The 12,820-nt window shown below is 43.7% G+C and overlaps 1 protein-coding gene across 3 annotated transcripts; it reads right to left on the bottom strand.

The window, feature by feature from the left end:
- Window positions 1-3,679: 3,679 nt before the first annotated feature.
- Window positions 3,680-12,547, bottom strand: LOC142246187 (chemerin-like receptor 1). 3 transcript variants are annotated; one of them, XM_075319216.1, is made up of 3 exons: window positions 12,296-12,547; window positions 9,228-9,284; window positions 3,680-7,778 (listed from the first exon to the last, which is right to left on the bottom strand). In XM_075319216.1, the coding sequence occupies exon 3, from the start codon at window positions 7,764-7,766 to the stop codon at window positions 6,672-6,674; it is 1,095 nt and encodes a 364-aa protein (XP_075175331.1). In that variant the 5' UTR covers window positions 7,767-7,778; window positions 9,228-9,284; window positions 12,296-12,547; the 3' UTR covers window positions 3,680-6,671. The 3 variants fall into 3 exon arrangements, with proteins under 3 accessions (XP_075175331.1, XP_075175329.1, XP_075175330.1); XM_075319214.1 differs by having other exon boundaries at window positions 3,681-7,775; window positions 12,251-12,546; XM_075319215.1 differs by having other exon boundaries at window positions 3,681-7,775; window positions 12,296-12,546.
- Window positions 12,548-12,820: the final 273 nt, after the last annotated feature.

Below are 12,820 nucleotides of genomic sequence, written 5' to 3'. Positions count from 1 at the left end.
GGACTCATACCTTATTTAAACTTATTTAATGAAATAATTTCAAAAAGGGCATGGGATCCCCTCTATTTTTGATAACAAGCCAAGATAAAGCAGAGAGCTGAGGGTTGCACTCCTCAGTTGTCTGCTTTAACTACACTAGTTATCAAAAATAGGCAGGATCCCACATAATATATTTTTTCTTATTTATTGATTTTGTTCACAGCAGCATCCAGGCGTCTTCCCCATGCAATTCTGCTTGTTCATTGGCTGAGCTTTTTTAACAAACTTTACTAACAAACAGCACCCAAACTCCAAACTTGGACACAGACTTTGTTCAAGTTTGAGCCCCGGATACCCAATGTCCAGTACGAACCCCGAACTTTACAGTTCGGGTTTGCTCATCCCTAGTCAACAGGTATTCGATCTCCCATTTCCTTTTACCACCAACCATTCTGAGCACCATCTTCCTTTCTGGTGAATTTGCCTTCATAATATGCCCAAACTAGGTCAGTTTCTCTATGGCCATCTTGCCTTCTAGGGATATTAGGGTTAATATGATCAAGAACATCTTTGTTGGTGATCCTAGGTGTCTATGGGATTTGTTGAAGTCTTGTCCAGCACCACAGCTCAAAGGCATCAATTTTTCTTCTGTCTACTTTTGTGACTGTCAACGTCTCAAAGCCATATGTCACAAATGAGAACAAATTTGCAGCAATCAGTCTTTATTTGATGGCGATTGAAGGCCAGGCATCCTTGCACTTCCATGCTCATCATGGCTGCATGCCCAAGTGTTATTCATCGCTTGATCTCTGCTATCATACCACTACTGTGATTAATTAGGGACTCAAAGAGAAATGAAGCTTTCAACCACTCCTAAGTCTTAATTGATGATATTTATATGGACTTACCCGTTGGTGCTAGTTATTATTTTGGTGTTCTTGTTGGTTAAATAAAGTAATGTCTTCTATCTTTTTTCTTTTAAAGGGAACCTGTCACCAGTTTATGAACAAATGCCACCACTTTTTAGCTGTTCCTTTGAGTCTATCAGTGCCTGCCTCCCCCTCTATACCCCCAAAAATACTCTTTGACAACCTCATGCACTGTATGTAAATGATGATGGTCCGGTCCGATGGGTGTCCTCACTGCGACTTCTGTCCCTCCTCTCCTGCTAATCACATCCTCCTGCTTCAGTTGACTCGGATGACATGTCCTGCGTCATCCACATAGTGAATCGAGATTTTGTTCCTATGGAGTAGACTTACAAGCCTGTGCAGGTGCCATCTGCTCTGTCCTACAGCCGGCAGAGCATAGAACATCACGGCACAAGCCCCAAATTCAGAATGACGTCGCTCGGCACTTGCGCAGTGATGTTGTCACATGGAGCTTTGCCCAAACTTCACCGACTGTCATGGCGGCATTGGCTCTGTTCAGATTGCATATTCTGACACTCCATCTGATGGTTTCTCTGGTGTCTGGGATCAACTTAGCCAGACTCGGGCATCGACCTGCTGTCTGCTGATTCATAAGCAAGCTAGCAACACTTAATACCTGCTAGTCTGCTTACTCCTTTAATCAGATGTTGTAGGGAGGCCTATTCCACTTGCTCCCCTCCTATTTATGCTGGTGGAATCCTTCTACCTATGCCAGCTACAGTTTATTGTATGTTAGTCGGTGAGGTGTCCCAGACTCTCTGGTGAAAGTTGTGCTTATTGCTTTGTGCAGTTTTGAAGTTTACCCCTGTTGTTTTGAAGCTTCCCTCCTGCTTTTGTTTTTCCTCCTGAATCTCTTATTGTCTTAACCTTTGTGTGTGCGTACTGTGTGACAGAGTTTGATTTTCCCTTGTCTGTCTCTATCTGTGGGTTTATACACACTCCTGTCCTGCTCCTTTCTGGGAGGAAGGAGGGGGTATTATTAGATCAGGAGCAGAGCCAGGAAAGAGACTCAGGCATCCCCACCATTAGGAGTATCCCTGAGATAGAAGTTAGAAGTTACGTCAAAAGTGATTAACACAAGTCTATGAGAGCCAGAACGAGGCTCTCATAGATTTGCATTGAGTTGTGACCTTCGGGGCTCCATGAAACACTCGAGCCTAAGGTAGGTAAAAAACTGGAGAAAACCGAACGGAGTGTCCCTGGAAACAGATGAAGATTCTGGTGAGTGAGTTGAACATTCTGGAGGGTGAGTATCAGACAGGCGACAGGGGACTTAAATTTACACTCCAGTGGTCAAGTGAAAACAAAAAACGATGTAGTGGTGCTTTAAATATTCAAGTCTTATGCTTTTTAGCCTTTTGGATTAACTAACCCCACTGTAATTGTTTAATGATCAAATTAGTTAACAACAATACAAATTGCCCAATAATTGTGCATATGTCGCGGGCGGGGAGGGCGCGCTGCGCTCACCCACTGCTCGGGTCCGGCTGCTGCTGCTGCTCGCTCGGTCAGTGGCTCGAGCGGTGGGCCGGATCCCGGGGACTCGAGCGGCGCTCCTCCCCCGTGAGTGAAAGGGGTGGTTTGGTTTAGGGATATTGCCCGTGACGCCACCCACGGTTGTGGTGAGATTGTGACACCACCGCTGCTCTGGACGGGGATCCCGGGAGCGATGACAGGGAGCAGCTTGGATGTTGTTTCTCCCCTCCGTGGGTAGGGGGTTGGTTGTCCCGGGGCCCGGTGAGGGAGGGATGGCAGGTGGGCTACGGGGCCTGGTGAGGTGCAGGGTCACGGGGGCAGCGCTGTGCCGCACGGCACGGTGGTACTCACTCAGCCAATGATGAATGCAAAGTCTCCGGTAAAACAAACGGCTGGATGGACGGGTCCCACAGACGGCTGCGGTAGCTCTCCCGGTAGGTTGGTGGTGACTGCCTTTCCCTGCACCTGTGTTGTGTTCACGGTTCCAATGGCTTCCCACCGGTAACCCGCTTCCCAGCTTGGATGGATGCTGAGGGAGCCCCTTTTGCCCGCAGGCTCTGGCCCTGGGAACTGTAGCCTTGGCGGTGACTGTATTTCCTTTCACGGTTTGAGTTGTTGCCTTCAATCGGGTCTTGACTGCTGGGAAACCCCAGAGGTTCCCTTCACTAATGGATTTGACCGGTTTTATGGCGACTCCAAGCCTGGTCGGGGTCCGTAAGCCCTGCCGAATGGTGCTGGCTTCTCTTCGCTCCCCGATCCGGTACCGGCGGGCCACCGCCCGTCCCCGGTCCTTACAGTTCACTTCAATCAGCCTCTCCTGCAGACGGTCACCACCGTCTGCCAACCTTGCTGTATGTGCCTGGGCCACGCACCCGGACATGGTCAGTCTCCTCCACTGCCACTTCACTCCTCAAACTCCAAAACTAATCTCAACTGTTCTCTCCTTCCTTTTCCCGCCTCCAGGACTGTGAACTCCTCGGTGGGTGGGGCCAACCGCCTGGCCCACCCCTGGTGTGGACATCAGCCCCTGGAGGGAGGCAACAAGGATTTTTGTTTGACTTCGGTGTGCCTAGACGGGGTGTGGGGTGTGTTGTTGCAGTACCTGTGACGTCCTGGCTTGTCCAGGGCGCCACACATATACTAGTGATCACATCTGTAAAGCGTTATGGAATTAATAGCACTCTATAAAAGTGAGTAAAATAAGTGAATAAAATAAATACACAGTAGGAGCCTGCAAACTCTTCTCCTTTATTCTTTCTAGATAAGTAGCTACAAAAAAGGACATATAATAATATAACACATACAATGTAAAGGAGAAAAAGGGCTGAGATTTAAGGACAATTCAAGAACCCCAGAGTAAACCAAAAATAAAGATGACTTATATTAATACATTTGATATATATATATATATATATATATATATATATATATATATATATATATATATACATAAACCCATGTACTTACAGGAGCACGTTATTGCAATGTAAAGTGAAGACATGGCTACCTAGTGCAGGTAGCCAGGGTAGAGGCCCTGGTCTACTGGCTAGGTGGCAAGCAGTGGACCGTGTCCAAAGGCAACGGGAGTCCAGTCGCGGAAATCCAGAGTGGACCGGGGACAGGGTTGGAGCCCGCCGGTACCGACAGCGGAGATCCAGTCCGGAAACCGTGCACAGGCAGGGTACCTGGACCCTAGTTAGAAGACGGTTGCAAGCCCCTTCTCTAATTAACCAGGCCGGGAGCAAGGTTCCAGATGTTGTTCCAAAGTGTTAGCCCAGATAGAGCAAAACAGCAGCCCACCGCGGGGGATAAGGTATCCGCAAGCACCCACTGAGATCCCAGGGGTCAGTTTTCGTGGGCACATCTCCCAACGAAAACCAAACCGGGAGTGGACTTCCCCGTTCCATACGAGGTCATCTCAAATAGAAGGAAAATACAGAGTGCCGGAGGAAGGGACATTGGTACACCAGCCGGGTGTGGGAACAGTATACACCCTGAAGTGGCAGCAGGCCACTGACACCTTGGTTTACCAGCAGTGTGCATTTATTCAACCATGAGTACACCAACACCCTCTGGTCCGGCCCGGTGCATCACCACCAACAGCCTTCACCTCCCGTGTTTTGGACACTGAGCCCCGGGGCATCCACCCCTACCCACGGAGAGGTTAACATCCAGCTGCCATTCCATCGCCCCCGGGTGCTCCCCAATAGCAGCGGTGGTACTCCACCTTACCACACACCGTGGGTGGCGTCACGAATTATCTACAACAAATTCCCTGCACATATTACACCCCTTTTTATTTGAGTGTCCGCATGACCCCCGGGTCCGGAGACCCCTCGAGCCACTGCAGATCCGGATCCGAGCAGCTGGGCTGCTGGCACGGGGGCGGTACAGTAGGGCATAACAAAGTCCCTGGGGGTGTCCTCTCAGATTGCTTATTAGAAACTGCCTAAAGGCTACTTTACACACTGCGATATCGGTCCCGATATCGCTAGTGTGGGTAGCCGCCCCCATCTGTTGCGCGACACGGGCAAATCGCTGCCCGTGCCGCACAACATCGCCCAGACCGGTCACACATACATACCTGTCCGGCGACGTCGCTGTGACGGGCGAACCGCCTCCTTTCTAAGGGGGCGGTCCGTGCGGCGTCACAGCGACGTCACTGAACCGCCGCCCAATAGCAGCGGAGGGGCGGAGCTGAGCGGGACGTAACATCCCGCCCACCTCCTTCCTTCCTCATAGCGGCCGGGAGGCAGGTAAGGGGAGCTTCCTCGTTCCTGCGGCGTCACACGCAGCGATGTGTGCTGCCGCAGGAACGAGGAACAACCTCGTTACTGCTGCAGTAACGAGATTTGAGAATGGACCCCCGTGTCGCCGATTAGCGATTTTGCACATTTTTGCAACGATGCAAAATCGCTTATCGGTGTTACACGCAACGGCATCGCTAATGCGGCCGGATGTGCGTCACGAATTCCGTGACCCCAACGACTCCGCATTAGCGATGTCGCAGCGTGTAAAGCCCGCTTAAAGCCCCATAACTGGCAGACAGGAGTAATACTGAACGGAGTATATACCGTATCTCACCCAAAAAGTTAACAAAGGCAAGAGATTGCTGCAGCAGCCTAGCTGCCGAACTAACTCAGCTGAGGGAGTTTGCCTAATCACAGCCACACAAAAGGCTGAAGAAATCCTGTGTTGTGAGAGGGACATGGACTATGGTGCAAACTAAAGACCAGTGACTGGAGAGTCAAGCCCTGGTAGCGTGAGTCAGGATTTCATATGTTAGTAAGCACCCAGACGGGCAAGTGTTTTTTGTTGTCTGTTGCATGTTTGTTTGCAAGTCTCTGATTGAAAATAAAAGCCTCACATTCACTTTATATGGACTGGATTTGATCTGTCTGTCTATAATGCCCATAGAGCATTACAATCCCTAGTAACATTAGAAAGCTGTCGGCTGACGGACAGATATTGTTCTGGACTCCTCCATACACAAGCACAGTCAGCTTGGCTGAGGGCACCTGTGTGCTCTATGTTCTCTCTGGCAATGGATAAACTCCTGCAAAACAAAAGGATAGGTCATTACTTAGAAATCCATCAAGTCGGATCTTTCTCTTCTCCGTCAGATTACATAGGTTGGTTTTGTGACGGTTATGTGATGTGTTTGAGGGAAATAAAAAAGGACGGTTAGGCTGCTTTCACACATCCGTTTTTTGCCGTCCGGCACAATCCGGCAAAAAAACTGATGCAATGGATCCGGCGAAAAAACGCATCCGTTACACCAGTTTTTTCCATGCGTTCCTTCCCTTTTTTGACATTCAGTTGTGCTACTGAACATGCGCAGTTCAAAAAACCGGATCCGGTGTTGGATTCCGTCATATGACGGATCCGGCGCCCTTAGGTTTTCATTGTAGCTCACGCCTCACAGCGTCGGATCCGGCACCATACGTTTTTTCACCGGAGACAAAAAAACGCTGCAAGCAGCGTTCCAGCCGGCCGCCGGATCAGCTATTTACACCGGATCCGGCAAAAGCCGGATGCAACGCAAGGCCATGCGGCACAATCCGGCACTAATACAAGTCTATCGGGGAAAGAACGGATCCGGCGGCAACACACGCCGAATCCATTCTTTACGTTTTTTACCGGATTGTGCCGCACGGCAAAAGCCGGATGTGTGAAAGCAGCCTAAGTAGAAAACGTAACATTGCTCTAACTACAGAGGTTCTTTGACTAATGTATAGAGAAAAATGTTCCTCATACTGCCACACATCTGATATATGGCATCCTTTAAATTTTAGACAAAAAGTGTGAAATTTCTTCTCTTACTTTTTTCCCCACCAGCACGTACACCACAGGATTCAAGAAAGTGTTAGTGGCGGCTATGCTGGATAACAACGGAAAAGATACAATAACTTTATACATCAGCGTAAACTCCATAGTATGGGCCGACACCAAGAGAATAATTTGGGCTAAAAGTAACGGAGTCCTGGTACAGAAGAAGACCAGAATGGCTGCAATCACCACTCCGTACAGTCTAGATGATGACGGCACCTTGGATTTCTTCACATGATGAATGATGAGGATGTTGGAGACTAGGATCACACACAGCGGGATGATGCAACCGATCACTGCAAGTGGGACTACAAGAGTCATCGTTGTAGATTGCATTTCTACCCACAATTTGAACTTTTCCACATTTTCAAAAGGTATATCGCACAATTCACGTGGAAGGCTCTTCCATTCTTGATTTATACTTGCGTTTCGATCAATATTTGAGTATACAAGGCTAGTGATATCATTACTAAAGAGAAAGCACTGAGGTTCTTCACCAGTTAAAACTTGGTCACTGTAGACGATGGCTGGAAAGCTGCATACGGCCGATAACACCCAGATGAGTAGACAAATACTGTAACCAAATTTCCGAGAAAGGAACGTCTGGTGCCATATTGGTTTGGCAACAGACAAGGTGCGATCAATATTTAGAGCTGTGAGGATGTAAATACTGGCATACATGTTAACAAAGGTAATGAAGTTGTAGAATTTGCACATACTGGGCCCATACGGCCATCTTGCCGTTAAGACAGACACCGCCTGAAGCGGAAGGAACAGAAGAAAGGAGAAATCTGCCACGGCCAAGTTCAGGAACCAGATTTGAGATTTGCTCTTCTTCTTTAAGAATCCGGTGACGAAGATGACAAGAAGGTTGCCGATAAATCCAATGATACAAGTGATTATAGCAAGTACAAAGCTGGAGTACTGGATAGCAGTTGGGTGGCTCAAGCTCGGAGAAAGGTCCCCTAACTCTGGAACGTTGTGAATATCCCAATACAATTGACATACTCTTTTGTGTAATTCCCTGTTCTCGTGTAGCTCCTGATCCATGGTTAGAATCTGCTGGACAGAAACAAAGCGTAATGATCACTATGTACAGTTACAATTTACAATGAAAATGATGTACCCCACTCGAATGCAAAATAAGGTTTATTGCTATTTAAAATAAACCAGAAATAAACCAATAAGAACAATTTTAGGAGCTCAACACAACTAATACAACGAGTGGTGTCACCATATTCATCACAGAGAACAATTTTACTGGCAACTCCAGTCTCAGAATGAGGACTCATTCAGACGTCCGAGCCAATCAGTCTGAGCACAGAATGCAAGGCTGGCTTCAGTGCTTCAGACTAGAGATTAGTGGACCCGTGGAAGTTCAATTTGGTGGATTCAGCCAGACTTTTAAGTTCGGTGTTCAGACTTTACAAAAAAATCAGTGTTCGAGTTGAGACTTCGGGTGCTTTACGTATGACCACCACTCGAGTGAGGCATGGTGTGCTTGAGTACACTCAGTGCTCGGCCCAGTGTAAGCCGCTTGTAGTGTTTCAACGGCTCGCACTGGGATAAAATCAGCGTTATCAGGTGTAGTGTGTACAAAAAAAATTGAAAAAAGGGTCTCCAATATCATGCTGCTGTCAGATTACATAGCAAAACCCTGCTGCCAGATTCCTTTTAATATTATCTAGAGAAGGGAGTGGGTAAGATTAGAGGGGGATAAGCTATAGGCAGACTCAGACATTATGTTGTAAATTCTGTTAATTGTAGCAATTAAAGAAAATTGAAATTTGTGAGCCTGTGACTCAGCGGGATGTCTGAAGCAGAAAAAATGAAGCATGTGCTGAAAAGAGCACCCTGCTTACAGTACAGCAAGGTGGTGGCTAAGTGTTGTCTACAGTGAAGCATGGTGGTGGCTCAGTGATTCTTAAAAGTATAATTTTGTGATGAATTTGCACAAGTTATTTCTTATATTAGTTGTCAAGCTATTTAGTTTGTAAATTTTGCTAATAAATCTAATTTGTGATAGAAAGGTGAATTACTTTAACTGTAACTATAGTCAGGAAATGATCTCAATACCTATATGTAGAAGCTTTGTTACGTAAGGAATTACATAAGGAAGAGTCTTCTTAATCATCACATAACATATTACGTAGGAAAGATGGACCAAACATGGAAAAAGAGCGGAGCCCAGAGCAAGATTTGTAAAATCGGGTTCAGTTCTAGGGAAAAAGTCGTAAGTCACTGGGGAACATTTGTGGTCGCCTGTCTGAATGACGTCCAGGAGATATTTCAGACTGAGGCAATAGATGAGAGCATCTATAGCAGGCATTCTGGGTGACATCTAATGCCGGATGAGGGGCTCAGATCACGACATTTTAGCCACTTTATTAAAGCAGTCTTGAACCTGCCTGTTTCTAAGAAGCAGAATTCATGCAAAGTCAGCAAATCATAGAAAGGTCATCCTGGTAAAGTGTAAGAAGTAAAGAAACTGTACATGTATTTTTTACTCACCTAGGATTCAAAGTTCTAGAATACTAAAATCTGTACAAATATTCAGTATTGACGTCTCTGAGAAAAGAAGAAATGAGAAGCGGAATATCAGTTTAGGAAATCCCAGTAAAGATTCACATTAAATCATCCATGTTGGATCACAGACAAAAAAGGTTTTCATTGTACTAACACTTCAGCCCAGATGATGGCGTCAGTGTAAAATATCCAGCTTCAAAGGAAACCTCTTTATATGTGCAACTATATCTACATACCTATCTATCTATACACCCACACATCTATATATCTATCTATCCCTCTATCTATCTATCCATCTATATATCCATCTATCCATCTATCTATCCCTCTATCTATCTATCTATCTATCTATCTATCTATCTATCATCTATCTATCCATCCCTCTATCCATCCATCTATCTAAAAGAAAGGAACAGCCACACACTGAAATGCCAAAACTTGAAACTACTGAAAAAGAGCCAAAAAAATCTTAATTTTTTTGAGATGTTTCACATATAAAAATGGCCATGTTCATACCTGCCCAGTAGCCACATCATGGCAACCTCATTATACTGGGTCCTACTCCATCCTCCTGCCTCTGTCCAGGTTTTAAAAAACCTACATGTATGGGTGAGGAGTGACCTTCTATTAGAGGATAAAATCACCTGTGGCTAATAGGTAAGTTGGGGGTTGGGATGCACAGCCAGTCAAACGGAGATCACTCCATATTAATAACAAAGATACAAAAAAGACTGACAGCACTCCCAATAGTGTGAATAGGTGTGCATCATGGTGTGTAGCATGATATATTGACAGAAAAGTAAGGTAACTCATCGCCCATAGATGTAGGTTTTTTAAAACCCAGACAGAGGCAGTATAGAGTAGGACCCAGTACAAAGAGTTTGCTGTGATGTGGCTACTGGGCAGGTATGGAAATGGCCATTTTGATATGCGAAACACCTCAAAATAAGGCTGCTCCTTTCTTTTCTGTCAATATATCATGATCAGATACGCACCTATTCAAACTTATTGCATCTTTGTATCTATCTATCTATCTATCTATCTATCCCTCTATCCCTCTATCTATCTATCTATGCATCCAACTATCAATCCATCCATCCAACTATCCATCTATCTATCTATCCTCCTATCTATTCATCCATCCATCCATCTATCTATTCATTCATCTATCTATCTATATATCTATCTATCTATCTATCTATCTATCTATCTATCTATCTATCTATCTATCTATCTATCTATCTATCTATCTATCCCTCTATTTATCTATCTATCTATCTATCTATCTATCTATCTATCTATCCCTCTATCTATCTATCTATCTATCTATCTATCTATCTATCTATCCCTCTATCTATCTATCTATCTATCTATCCCTCTATCTATCTATATATCCCTCTATCTATCTATCTATCTATCTATCTATCTATCTATCCCTCTATTTATCTATCTATCTATCTATCTATCTATCCCTCTATCTATCTATCTATCTATCTATCTATCTATCTATCTATCTATCTATCTATCTATCTATCTATCCCTCTATCTATCTATCTATCTATCTATCCCTCTATCTATCTATCTATCTATCTATCTATCTATCCCTCTATCTATCTATATATCCCTCTATCTATCTATCTATCTATCTATCCCTCTATCTATCTATCTATCCCTCTATCTATCTATCTATCCCTCTATCTATCTATCTATCTATCCCTCTATCTATCTATCTATCTATCTATCCCTCTATCTATCTATCTATCTATCTATCCCTCTATCTATCTATCTATCTATCCCTCTATCTATCTATCTATCTATCTATCCCTCTATCTATCTATCTATCTATCTATCCCTCTATCTATCTATCTATCTATCTATCTATCTATCTATCTATCCCTCTATCTATCCCTCTATCTATCCCTCTATCTATCTATCTATCTATCCCTCTATCTACCTATCTCTCTATCTATTTATCTATCCAACTACCCATCGATCCATCTGCAGCCTATTTTGTTTTTCTGTGTTTCTTGAGTCTATCACTCACATTAATCTGAAATCTATCTTATTACAATCCCTGCATCTATGTAATAACTACAGTATGTATCTATTGCATATTTTATTTCTATGTGTGGTTGTAATCGTACATGCATTTTTTTTGTGGAAGATTTTGTGCCAGCGCCAGAAGTAGATACAAAAATATTCCTAATAAGAAAACCATATCCCTCTCTTCTATCTATCTATCCCTCTATCTATCCCTCTATCTATCTATCCCTCTATCTATCCCTCTATCTATCTATCTATCCCTCTATCTATCCCTCTATCTATCTATCTATCTATCCCTCTATCTATCTATCTATCTATCTATCCCTCTATCTATCTATCCCTCTATCTATCTATCTATCTATCTATCTATCCCTCTATCTATCTATCTATCTATCTATCTATCTATCTATCCCTCTATCTATCTATCTATCTATCTATCTATCTATCTATCTATCTATCTATCCCTCTATCTATCTATCTATCTATCTATCCCTCTATCTATCTATCTATCTATCTATCTATCCCTCTATCTATCTATCTATCCATCTATCTATCTATCCCTCTATCTATCTATCCCTCTATCTATCTATCTATCTATCTATCTATCTATCTATCCCTCTATCTATCTATCTATCTATCTATCTATCTATCTATCTATCTATCCCTCTATCTATCTATCTATCTATCTATCTATCCATCTATCTATCTATCCCTCTATCTATCTATCCCTCTATCTATCTATCCCTCTATCTATCTATCTATCTATCTATCTATCTATCTATCCCTCTATCTATCTATCCCTCTATCTATCCCTCTATCTATCCCTCTATCTATCCCTCTATCTATCCCTCTATCTATCTATCTATCTATCTATCTATATATCCCTCTATCTATCTATCTATCTATCTATCTATCTATCCCTCTATCCATCCCTCTAACTAAAAAGTATTAAAAAAAATACACACAAAAAGTTGAGCCTTTAAGTCACTACTGGTATGGTGCCCATCAACCTGGAAGTCTTGGTGTGTGTCCGCTCTTCTCCGGAGTCTCCTGAGGTCTCTTGATGAGAAGAACTTGTAGAGTCTAAAAGAATCCAGCCTGGACTGTCAGCCTGAAGAGTAAGAAATCCCCATAGCTAATGCTTTCTCGCTTTGGAGTCCTACAGGCCTCTCCTTCTCGTCTTCTTCATCCACTTTGGTAAAAACACAACTATATAAGAAAGTGTAAGATACATTACAAATCATAAATATTTAATTAAGCTTCACTGAATGTTGCTATTTAAATGAAAATATAATCAGTTTTCGTCAGCGTGCTTTCACAGGCTTATGAGTGGTCCTTTTGCCAAAAATCTCTCTGTTCTCTCAGATGGTTGATGTGTTTGTGTTATGAGAACATTTGACTATTTGTCTAGAGAAAAAAGGCATTGCAAGTATTTTTTCCAACTTCCTAAGACCTCATTTAAACCTCAGTTTTTCATGTTTATATTTTTCATGGATAGAACACGTACACCGTATCATCTGTGGTGCTGTTGACAC

This window comes from Anomaloglossus baeobatrachus, chromosome 7 (assembly GCF_048569485.1).
Source record: "Anomaloglossus baeobatrachus isolate aAnoBae1 chromosome 7, aAnoBae1.hap1, whole genome shotgun sequence".
In the NCBI taxonomy this organism is placed as follows: Eukaryota; Metazoa; Chordata; class Amphibia; order Anura; family Aromobatidae; genus Anomaloglossus; species Anomaloglossus baeobatrachus.
This window is presented reverse-complemented; position numbering and strand designations above follow the sequence as displayed.